Source organism: Mus pahari, chromosome 3, assembly GCF_900095145.1.
Source record: "Mus pahari chromosome 3, PAHARI_EIJ_v1.1, whole genome shotgun sequence".
Classification (NCBI taxonomy): domain Eukaryota; kingdom Metazoa; phylum Chordata; class Mammalia; order Rodentia; family Muridae; genus Mus; species Mus pahari.
In genome coordinates, this window is record NC_034592.1 from 20,558,371 (window position 1) to 20,570,924 (window position 12,554).

The window sequence follows — 12,554 nt, forward strand, 5'->3', positions numbered from 1 at the left end:
GGACAAAAGAAAAGTCCCTCCAATTCCAACTTACGAGGACACTGGCATTGTGTATACCGGGGAGATCACTCCAGCATGGTGTGAGAACAGACTGGGAAAAGAATAACATTTCCTCTTATGTGGGTCTATTTTCAACAAAGAGCCTGTCTCTCCAGATCTATTTTTAAAACCCTAGCTCCAGATCCCACTTCAATCTCAGTGTCTGCCACTGGCTGGTGTGGGAAGACTGTTCAGTGCTGTGGACACAGGAGCACAGTGTGGAAGCTGCAGGGAACTAAACTCGGGTATTTTTTTAAAGCAATTTTTTAATGTCTGGCTATTTAGTGTCTGTTTCTACAACTGGGAGGCAAAGATCTGGACGTACACTCTGGCTAAGGGCTCCCCTGGGGTACAGAGCTGGTATGTGAGTGGGCACTCTGTCTATGTGCAGCTGGGCTGAGCACTGAAAAGGGCCACAGATGCAAGGAAGCTGCAGCACACTTCATGAGGGGTCAGGAGGAAGTGAACAAAGCCATTTCGAGGTGGGGAACCTTTAGCATAGAGTGGTCCAGAGAGGCACCAGAGCCCACAGAAGGCAGAAAAAATGACCTGGAGGTAGGAGGACTGAGGGATGTTTGAGGAACAACAGTTTGGCTAAAATACAGCAAGTATTGCTTTGGATAAGAAAAAAAAAAGGTAGGAGAGGGAGGGAAATCTGCCTTTTGGCAAAGTCTGGTATTAACTTGGCCATGTCATGCCAAGTCACATGACCTCCATTTTGCCAGCTTATTCTATTTTCTCAGCTACTTCAGCTCAACTTGCAAACGAGATACTAATTGCAAACCAAGAAACATGAACACTGAATACTAATCAAACGTGGGGGACTGGGCTGCCAGTGGTGGTGTTAACAGGGCCGCTGGACAGCTCTCATTTGTGGCATACATGACTTGGGGCTCTGAATGGCCCTGTAGCTGCGGGAAGTAGATGATGAGCTGGCAGACGCTGGTTCATATCAGATGGGTATGAAGTACCGGGGAAACCGTTTGGTGTTTGGTCTCATTGGAAAAAAGCCTCTATTAGGTTCTTGGTGCTCAGGAAAACTCTCAGTGCCCATGAGTGTGGCACACCCCAGGTGTACCACCCATGAGCACGTACCAACCCTCTAATTTAAGCTCAGGACCTTTCCTTTATTCAAAAGCATCACTGAAATAGAGGGCTGGGTGTGTAAGTGGTTAGACCGGCTGGTGATCTTTACCATAATGCTGTATGAGAACATCAGCATGCACTGGAGCTGCTCTGCAGGAGCAGTGGGACATGGGGCCTCTGACCAAGCAAGGGCGGGCAGGACAAGGAAAACAAACCATAGCTCTCTTTAACCGGGTTCCAAACCCCAGAACTGTGTATACCGGGGAGATCACTCCAGCATGGTGTGAGAACAGACTGGTAAGACCAAGAGCAAAGAGACTGAGGGAAGTCAATGATAGTCCAGGTCATACATGCAGGGTCTGCTTTTAGGGATGGCAGCTTCTGCAACCCATTTAAGAACAGCCAAGGAGCCAGGTGGTGGTGGCTCATGCCTGCAATCCCAGCACTTGGCTACACAGAGAAACCCTGTCTCGAAAAACCAAAACAAACAAAACAACAAAAAAAGAACAGCCAAAGAGAGCTGAAAGTAAAGCTATGTCTGGGCACAGTACTGAACACTTCAACTCATCTACCTTAATCCTTGCCATAAGATGGAGGCTGTGTGCAGCTCCTTCTTAGTTTCCAGGCCTCACATTTCCTCTCTGTAACCTTGGCCTCTCGCGCCTATAAAGTTGCATGCATTCAGACCCCAAAGCACAGCCACACGAGGTTGGATACGGATTATCATAGTTGTCTTCCCTCCCTTTGGATCTTCTTGACTGCACAGTTTCTGTTGAGGTAACACGGCAACAGATGGCTGTATACAGCATATCTGTAGCACCCCTGTGGTGGGGCCTGAAGCTGGGCCTCTCCCCTCAAAGTCTGGGCCCCAGCTCCAAAGGCCTAGCTACACTGCATCATCTTAACAGCTCAAGGCCTAGACTCTGGGATATAGCTCACATTTTATTTTTAACCCATGGTGCCTTCTCTTTCTTGGCCTGCAGTGTGGCTCTGCTTGGTGTATTAACGAGGCAATATTTTATGCAGCATTATTGTGTTCACATAGTGTAGCAGGAGACAGGGAAGGAAAGCCTTATTTCTCATCATCTCAGCCTGCCACTTGCCAAAGATCCAACATACAGTTTGTGAGGACAGTGTCCAGGCTCTGTCTCTCTCCTGGAGTCACAGTCAGAGTCCTGACATGCAGCATATCTGAGGTTAAAGGAACACACATGTAGAGAGGGCTGGAACTGATGGAGCAGGCACTAAAGGGGGTGTGGGGCTCATGAGAGAGGTCTGGCCTAGGAAGACACAGTGACAGCTGAAGCCCTCCAAGCCGGTATGCATGCTCAACAAGGAAAGAAAACACCAAGGGAGGACCACGGTCAGAACCTTACAGAACCTCCACATCCACAGTCACAAAAGAAGCCAGCTGTCAGAAGAGTGGAACAAGAGCCAGCCTGGGGAAAAAGGCTTCCAGGAGGTGGAGGATGGGCAGTGCCCAATGCTATAGCACTGGCAGGCACAGAGGGTGAAATGTCAGCTTCCCCAGTGACAATGCTGAACTTTTGAGGACCAGTTCTGGGCTGGCTCCTGCTCAATAGCAGAAGCAGTGGCCAGGGGCTTCTACCATTGCCCTCTCTGGCCTTCCATCGCTCCATCTGCCTCGTCTGGCTCACCTTCCACCCAGACAAAGGCTCAGAACCATCTGAGACTGGCAACCTAGGCTTCCTCCAGCCTCCTCTATCGTGCCACAGGAGAGCTGCCAATGGTGCTACTGAAGACAGAGGGAGCAGCAACACTTCCTGGACAAATGGGCCATAGATCCAAAGCATAGGAATGTCACACATCTGCCAGCCTTGACATCTGTCCTCGTGCTGCATATGGGAGACTGAGAACGCTGATCTTGTGTGGTGTCTTTCCAGGTCCCACACAGCAGACCGGGCCACTGCCCATCAGTGGTGAGCTCCATGCCAAGGACTTCAGTTCTCACTCTGCTGCTGCATGTGAGTCAAACTCTGGACCAATTCGGTGGGAAAGAGAGGGTCACTCTGGGCACGTGCACAGGGCAAGCAGACCATGCATGTGGCACATGGAATCCGAAAGGTGACTGCCCTACACTTCACAAATTCCATGGCCTAGATCTCTCAGGAATAAGGTAGCCTCTTGCAGGATTATTCTGGTTACAAAGGGATCTTGGCAGCTTACCAGTTGCTAGGGTTCAAACTGAGGGATTCCCTTTCCTCCCCTTTCCTGCCTGCTCAACAATCTAGCCACACGCACTCCTGGAGGCCTCTCCTCAGAACAGCCTGCATCGCTCTAGTCCCTGACCCCCGCTCTGCCCAGTTAGTTCCTGGACTCTACCCTCGCCCACTCACTGGACCCCTGGTTTCTAGTCTTGGTCTCCATTTCTCCTGATTTGTTTTGTACACATTAGTGTAGTGTTTAAAAACACAAAAAACAACACTAAATGAAATTATGTCCATCTCCTGTTCAAAGCCCTTCTGTACACTTAGAATGGTACCCTCTGTCCCGGGCTGAGTCCAGCCACACTGACCTGAGGGTCCCTTAGTAACCAAAGTTCTTCTCCCTACACATCTGGGCACCAGCTATTCCCCACCCCTCACCCTCTGTAGTTGCTCCTGCTCTTGTCATCTGAATCTCTGCATGAAGGGCAGACTGGGGGAGGGCTCCTGAATGCTCACACAGAAGCTGCCCTCCTCCATCCACACCTGCTATAGTCTGCTTCCACTCCTGTCGCACTGCTCCTTATTTATGCATTCAACCAACATCCCTTGATCACTCTATGCCAGCAGCCAGGGAAGCACATGTTAATTTCCAAGAACACTACACATCTTTCGCAGCCTCAGTCAGTTCTGGCCATAGGCAGGCTCACTGGCTACCCTGACCTGGCCAGTGTCATACTGATCAGTACTAAAGGTCAATCAGAGTTCAGCCAGGAAGCACACCTCCCTCCCCTCCCAGGACACCACCACCTTCTATACAGGTCTCCCAGATTTCCAGGGTTTCAAAGCACACCAAAGGACAGTACTCAGAGGTAAAACATGCTCAGTGGCCCAGTCACGTGCAGGGGGCCAGCCTCATTTCTCATCTCCACTTTCTTTTTTTTTCTTTTTTTTTTTTTTGGTTTTTCAAGACAGGGTTTCTCTGTATAGCCCTGGCTGTCCTGGAACTCACTTTGTAGACCAGGCTGGCTTTGAACTCAGAAATCTGCCTACCTTTGCCTCCTGAGTGCTGGGATTAAAGGTCTGCGCCACCACACCCGGCTCATCTCCATTTTCTAAGGAGGGTATAACCCTATCTGCACTGGCCTTCCACCATCCCAGGGGTCCACACAGTGGGCAACCAGATTATACACAGGACCAGGCTATGTCCCATTTGGTGCTGGCACTTACCTGCTCTGAGATCTTTGGCTACCATACCTGTTAGAACTCAGTTTCTTCTTTTGCAAAACAAGAACTATGAAAGCACCAGACACTTGGGCTATTGGAACCCCTTGCTCCTGCCTGCCCTGTGGGCCCATAAAGTCTCAGGGGTCCTAGCTCAAGGAACACAAGAAAGAAGAAGTAACATTTCTATGGCCAATCTTATCACCAGACATAAATGGCAAAATAATACAATTAAGGATAACAAGTACTTCAGACAGTGTGTGCTGGGTGGTCCGAAAGATAAAAGAATGTAAGAGGAAGCAGACAGGGTGGCAGAGAACACGGCTGCTCTACCATGTGTAGTGACAGAAGGTCATCCTTTCCACAGGGCCTGGGGACAACAGCAAGGGGGGAGAGGATAGCTTTGGGCCCCACTATTCACCAATGTTCTGTACCAAGGCTGATCTTGAATTCACAAGGCAGCTTGGTGGCAGGGGAACAGATCTAATCAAGGCTAGATTTTCTAAGCTTTTCTAAGAATGAACCACTCTGACCCAATGACTTGGAATCCTGAGATTATAATCCACACAGCAGGCACAACCCCCTTTCCCTGACACTTCCATTTCCTAGAATGTTGTGTCTTTCACCTTCTGCCTTGGCCAGTGGCCTTCTGTAGCCAGGGAAGCAGCATGGCCAGCAGCCCTTGCACACAGTGGGAAGATTTTTAGGAAAAGAGAGATGAAAACATGCCCCAGGTCTCCTGATTACTGGTAGGATAGAACCACAGCTCCCTGCATTCTGTCAGCCACATGCCCCATGATGGCAGAGACAGCAGCCCTGCATGAAGGCTTGGTCCAGGCTCCTCTAGACCCTGTAAGGGTTCACTTTCACTACAGCATAGACCCAAAACAGCAGTGCACATGAGCTGCAATTGACAGGCCGCACAGTCCTAATGCTCCTCTGACCTGACACTGTCCACAGCTCCAGCAGCAGCCAGAACCCTCTGGGTACCCTGAAGCTTCACGGAGGGTCCTGCTTGTCCCTGAGTGGATCAACCTTCTGAATGAGCTGAATACAGCCCCAGCTGCTATCGTTTTACTCCTGTGGCCTCCCCGAGGAGGTCCCACAAGTCACAGCACTGCCCACAGTAAGGTCAACACACACAAGCAGAGTCGGAGCTCAGCCTCTAGGTGCCTGCATGACTCCCAGCAGCCCAATAAGCAGTAAGCATCCTGACCATGAAAAAGTTGTTTTAAAAACAATCTCCAGAAACTTCTGAAAGAAGACCCCCTGCTCAGATGGCCTTAGAATCACAGGGCTGGCAGCAACTGTACACACAGTAGCTCCCACATTTGCTCCAAAACCACCACTCATCTCTAACTCACCCAGAAGCCCCAGATGCAAACAGGCTGTTCTGGTGGAGACTGGGTCAACTGCTTGGTACCCTCACTTTCTTTCAGCCCTAGATGGTCCTTAAGACAACTCTAAGGCCCTCTAGGGCCCACAAAGCACTGACAGAAACCCACTACTCCAAGTCAATTGTCCAGAGCAGAGATGAGAAAGGAGGCCCAGGCTCTGAATGGCATATGAACAAAAATCTAGTTTCCAGACTCCAGGCAGACACTTCTCACATCAGTCTTCTACAGCCAAGCATCTTGCACCTAGAAGAAGCAAGGCTCATTTCAGATTGCCTACAGCACTATCCTTATGCATCGGATAGCCCGAGGCAGCCAAGTAGGAAACAGTCTAGGCCAAGGCTGGCAGAGAGAAGGTAGGAAGTGAGTTGAAGAAACATGTCTAGCAATTCTATAGAGTCCTGTCGGTCCCCGGGACATAAACAGGTCTTAAAAGGCCCGGGCTGTGCCCCTGTGAGAGACTTTGGACCAGGCTGGCCAGGGGGGGAAAGCTAACGAGCTATGGAAATAGCGATTACTTCCCCCATGTCAGGCCCTCTGCCAGCTAAGAAGGATAAAGAGGTCTGAGATATTTTTAAAGTATTTTTGCAGCAGAAAAACTTTCCTACAGACTCAATTATATAACTATCAGACTCCACCTCTGAGCTGAAATTATCCAAGGCCTCAGGATGAAAAAAAAAAAACAACAAAAAGGAAAGAAATAATTTTTTCCTATATGAGGGTCATAGGTTTCTCCAGAGAACTCTGAGCTACATGGCCAGTGACCCAGGGCAGCTGCAAGCCATCAATCCCCAGACCTTCTCATGGGCAATTTGGAACTTGCCAGAGATGAAAATTTGGCCAAGCCAAGGGTAGAAGTCACATGCTGAGCCCAGCCAGTATAGATGATGTTGACACGTCTAGGAAGATCTGTCAAGGGCTTCCAGACCCCGCCACATCAGCACCCTTCCCGTTCCCTGAAATCCAATGAGGCTGGGATCACTGATGCTGCGGGGATGTCCAGGGAATGATTAGTTCATTCTCAGCCTCTTTAGTTCCCAGGGACTGTCCTGCCCTTAGCAAAGAATACAACTGAGTGAGAGAAAGCCTGGGGTTTAAGCCATGCGGACATTCAGCAAGAACAGGACAGCCAAAATTAAAGGGACAGACCAAGGGAGGTTAACTTACAGCCCAGGTTTTTGTCAGCCTGAAGATGGGAGCACTTTGTAATGCTGACACCACAGACATGAGAGAATGAAGGTTGTTGAGTTCTAGAAGTTTCTGGAGGGGAAAAAAAAAGATATGGAATACATTATTTTGCTGCCATAGACAACAGAACAAAAACATGCTTGAGTGTTGCCAAATGTTGTCATAATTATGCAATTCAGTTACACTTAAAATATCTCACATAGAAAATATAGTGTAGGAAGTTCATAGGAAACACATGCTCGTTTCCTCTCATTTTTTCAGAAGGTGCGACTCCAATTTTTATAATCTGACTTGTTTGACTGCTGGACAGGAGCATGGCTCAAGACCAGATAATTCCTCTGGTTTGTATAGCTGACTCTGAATCCCCCTCAACATGCTCCTGTGAAGACTCCAGTGTGCCAACAGCATCAGCAGCTTATACAGCAAATACCTTAACCCTGGGTAGGAGAGGGGCCAGGGAAGATGTTATCAATCTGTATGATGGCTCACATCTGGGAAGGCAATGCTGGGGGCTCCCAGGCCCTTGACCATGAGCCCTTAAACCAGACACCAAATGAGTGAGGACACATGGTGTCACTTCAGTCTCAGTCAAGTTCGTAACCACAAAGGGTCACAGACTGAGACACAGCAGAGTCAGGGCAGAAATACATAATTTCTCTGTTTTTGTCTTTAAGGCTGAAGCAGCCTTGCTCATGGGATAGGTCCCATTTCTTTCTCTTTCTCTCTCTTTCTCTCTCTCTCTCTCTCTCTCTCTCTCTCTCTTTCTCTCTCTCTCTCTGTATATATATAGTTTGTTTGTTTGTTTGTTTGTTTTTGCATTTGTTTTGTGGGCACTGAAGCCTGGCCTAGCAAGGAGGCCCTGTGGACCAACCCGGCTCCTTCTACCTGCACTTCCTCTGGCAAGTTTGCCAGGCCTTGTGCACTTCAGTGTCCTCAGAGTTAAACTGAGCAAGCCACCTGAGATGCAACATGTCTCCTCTATCTGGAAGGCTCATTCCCACTCCCTCACTACCTGTCCTGGGTACTTTCAGCAACAGGTGGCCCTTCCTCTACCATGTCTTTCCTAAACATGTTCTCAAATGTCTGTGTTGACACATGTGTCCTCTGAAAGTGTGGATAAAGTGTGATCTACCACCCTACACCTGGACCTTGCACAAAGCCCAGCTCAGTAGGCAAGATAAATAAAGAAAAGCCTGGCACCACAGTTCTGCTTCTACTTGGAAACGTGGCCCTGACCAGACAAAATCAGTCTTCACTTAGACATGTGTAACACTCTGACTGTTTCCTGTGTGTAAGAATAGATGTTTCCCGGGCAGTTTCTGTTGAGCATCTGACTTACAGTGCCCGCCACAGACTCTGCTCCCAGAGTGACAAAACCTCTAGGGCATTATCTAACCTGTTCCTTTCTCTTTTAGAGACTGGAAAACCAACACTCAGGGAGGGAGGGAACCTACTCAGGACACACATGGGGCACAACCAAGATGATAATCGGCAGGAGGGTCATTTGGGGCTCCGTGGGTGGAAACATTGCTCATTTCCAAACTGAAGCCCCATGAGGACCGAAGCGTGTGCGACATCCTCTTCTGACCCAGCTGTAAGCAGCACAAAAGCAGCAGCAAGTGTTTCCAGAGAACCCAGGACAGTGACCTCTGTCCCTGCCAGTAAGACTGCTACCCTTAACCTTCGGGGGCACAGCAACTTGGCTGAGGGTACATATGGTGGAGACTCCTGTTCTGCTGGCTGGAGGCCTCAGCATGGACCATCACCTCTCTTTGCAGCCCCTTCCTACTGTGCAAATGGGATGATGCCCTGTATACAATGACAGCCCACACTGGCACGGCAACTGCTACAGAACCTGGCAGCAAAGGGCCTGAGTCCAGGGCAGTTTTGGTCTCCTGGTGAGAAGACAACACATGTGTACTTGAAGGAAGCTAGGAACTGGGTAGAACAATGCTGCCAAGGGGACTCTGGCAGGCCCAGGGAGTGGGAGCAGGGGACTGGTACTGAGTATGACAGTGGTCCAGAAGAGCCACAGCATGACACAGTCTTGACAGGCAGAGATGAGAACAGAGGAGGGAAAGGAGGGCCTGATTCAAAGAACGGAAAGGGCCTATCAGAACAGAGGCAACATGGTCAAATGGTCCAGGCTGTATCTGAGAATAGGTGTGGGGACGCTGTGGATATGACTATGCAGGACATGCCTGGATCAAAGGCACCGGGCCTAACTACAGTACATCGGCCCCCGGCACTGGCAAAACCCAAAGGGGAATGGATGAGTTCCAGGGCACCACGGGGTCACAAGCAGAGACCACAAGTCTAAGTAAGGGGAGTAACTGGACACAGAATTACGGGATAAGAAGGGGCGTATGTCTAAGGCTCACATAAAGTACCAGCAGCCAGGTAGAGCTCACAGCTGGCTCTGCCTAGGGAGGCCAGGCCACAATCTCCCACCCACGGTAGGTACCCCTGTCCAGCAGGCTCAAGGCAAAAATGTCTGCCAACGTTCTGAGGAAACATACTTTGAAAAATAAACAAAAAGCTTACCTTGGCTATTTTCACAAAATGGCTCAGGATTTCTGCCCTTATTTTTAAAGTCTGTGCTGTTAGAATTTCTCGTACGACCCAAAAACTGACCTGTAGAGTTAAACACACACACACACACACACACACACACACACACACACACACACACACACACACACACACGAGAGATGTGGTTAAATACCAGACTGCTCATATGACCCTTTGCCCACCATCACGGTAGGATTTCCATGAGGCCAGGCAGCTTTGAGAGCATGGCCTCACGTCATCACACCAAGTAGACTGTTCCATATGGCACCTAATCCCAGATGGCCCCCATCTCAAGGCACATGCTTCTCCTTAACATGGAGAGCAGTGCTGGGCCCCACTATACAGGACAGAGTCTCTGCAGCCGCCTCAGAAAACAGTGAGAGGACACAGCCTTGACTCTGCTCAGAAGAATCCAGATGTGAGGAGAAGACGGAATAAAGAATGGATGAACAGATGAAGGATAGACGGATGGATGTTCAGACAACGAGAAATGTCTACTTACTACACCTTCCATAAATTCACATCCCCAGCCAATCCCGACACAAGGAGGGTCTGCTGATATCTGCATAGCTGCAACGAACTTCACTTTGGTTTGTTTTTTTTTTTGTCTGTTTGGTTTTTTTGAAACGGTTTCTCTGTGTAGCCCTGGCTGTCCTGGAACTTACTCTGTAGACTAGACTGGCCTAGAACTCAGAGATCTGCCTGCCTCTGCCTCCAAAGTGATGGGATTAAAGGTGTGCGCCACCACTGCCCAGCTCAAAGTTCATTTTCTAAAAGAGGTGTGTCATTGGTAAGAGATGCAAAGTTCCACTGGGCCTGAGGGGTATGGGTCTTCTGGAGGTGGCATAGGCCAGCCATGAAGGCAGCTTTGGTATAGATCTGTATTCATGGCTGGCCTCTCATTTATACCAACAAATCCTGGGTCTTGAATCTGTTAGTGGCAACAAGAAAGTTGTCTACCAACATGAGGCTGTCTCACAGCACAAGGAGAAACAGGAAGCAGCCAGCCAAAGAATGCTGGGAAGTACTTAATGCTTCTCATTAATGTCTTATTAAGTATCAGGACCGTGGAGCCCGGGAGTACCAGGACAGCTTGGTGGATAAATGGGATGTAGAGACAGCAGGCACATAGTGGGAAAGGAGGGGAGGTGTGGAAGCCCTCACTTGACAAGGAGAGAGGGAGGGTAAAAGGCCGCCTGATGTTAACAAGGGCTCTGTTGTGCAGTAACCCACCTTCTTCTGACTGAACCACTGCTGCTTTACAGAGAAAGCAAGAGACGCTGAAAGTCAGCAATTGGCTGTTACATAAAGCAGGAATATCACAGAAAAGCTGCCTCAGTGGAATTAGCCATGGCTCCCTTCAAGACACGCCTAGGTTTCCATAGAATCATTTTTTCCAAGGAATTGTCAGAATTAAGTTCAGATTCAAATGTTTACCAGTTGTTTCTGAAAACAGTTATTCTGGACACCAAACAGAAGCACGTAAAACTTAAATTTAATACGTGCAGTTTCTATACCACATAATCTCAAGTAATGTGTAATTCGATAGATTCTTGTATGGAAACCTCACACGTTTTCCTGGTATGGTTCTGGAGAGGACAGAGCAGATTAGGGACCCACACACACAGTGTGCAGAAGTTTTTAGGCAATAGTCAATTCAGCAGTTGCATGAAGCCCTACTATGTGCAGGATCCAGGCATTATAAGTCGTTATCTGGCCTGCCATGGAAGAAACCAAAGGAGACTGAGCCCTACACAACTCTAAGCTGGAAGGTAGTTGTAGTAACTTTTGTGCACATATGTGTATTATCCATGTCTACATTCATGTCTATATTTCTCAATATAAACATATTTTGAGGAGGTTGAGTCAGGGTTTCTCTCTGTAGAATTCATTTTGTAGACCAGGCTAGCCTTGAAACTCAGAGATCCACCTGCCTCTGCCTTCTAAGTGTAGGGATTAAAGGTGTGCACCACCAATCGCCTGACTTTATCTTTAACTAAAACTCACATGAATTCGTACTGTTGTTCACAACTCTAAGCCATTAGGTTATGGAGTGTCACTTCTTCACTTGTCTGCCTGTAATTCCCACAGCACAGAGGCCAGTTCCCAGGGCTTGCCACCCACACCCCCGCTGTCCACTGCCAGCACACATCCTTCAGCACTACTTCAGACCGCTTATCCAGTTTCAAGAGCACGATACACACTCCTATACAGGTCTGTCTTCAGAATCACGTCCCAGGTGACTGCAGGGGTAACTCAGATCAGCAAACTCTGCCCTCTGGCAAAGAAGTCACCTCACAATTTTACGAGCGTGCGCTTTTGTTTTGCATCAATTCTAGGGGCTCTCCATCTTTAGGTTGAAATTTCTAGGGTGAGTGTATTGAGGTCTTGGTGCTATAATGTTCTGTGGGTTGTCCTAAAAACACTGTCATATATCCACCACTATACATATGAAAATTATCTCATCCTCTTAAACATACAAACCTGGGCTGGAGGTGCAGTTCACTGGTAAAGCTCTTGCCTAGCAAGCAAAAATCTCTCAACTCAATCCCTGGCACTGCTAAGAAAAACCTGCCAACAGAAACTGCTCTGTGCTCCACCTACTCAGACCTCGCTCCTTCTCAGCCATTTGACAACTATGGCTCTAGTCTCTATAGGTTTACCTTTTCCAGAGTGTCAAATGAAGACAAGAGAGAGCAATAGGGAGCCTTCTACACTGGTTTTCACCTTCATGTCACATGACGACAAGTGCTCTGTGTGTGACATCATAGCTCATTCTACTTAAGAAAACACTACCCCCACTACCCCTTGTGTTTGCCCACACCCTGCGGAAAGACATCTCAGATCCTTCATCTTTGACAACTTTTTTTTTTGTTTTTTTTTTTTT

At 48.5% G+C, this 12,554-nt stretch overlaps 1 protein-coding gene across 6 annotated transcripts in view; it reads right to left on the reverse strand.

Annotated features, from left to right (window-relative positions):
- The window catches only part of Ralgps1 (Ral GEF with PH domain and SH3 binding motif 1), a 215,184-nt gene that overhangs the window by 134,072 nt on the left and 68,558 nt on the right, over window positions 1-12,554 (reverse strand). For all 6 annotated transcript variants that reach the window (XM_021195029.2, XM_021195028.2, XM_021195034.2 and 3 more), the window contains 2 exons: window positions 9,641-9,730; window positions 7,076-7,168 (listed from right to left, as the gene is read on the reverse strand). In XM_021195029.2, coding sequence (XP_021050688.1) covers window positions 7,076-7,168; window positions 9,641-9,730 — 183 coding nt within the window. The remainder of the gene's footprint in view (window positions 1-7,075; window positions 7,169-9,640; window positions 9,731-12,554) is intronic.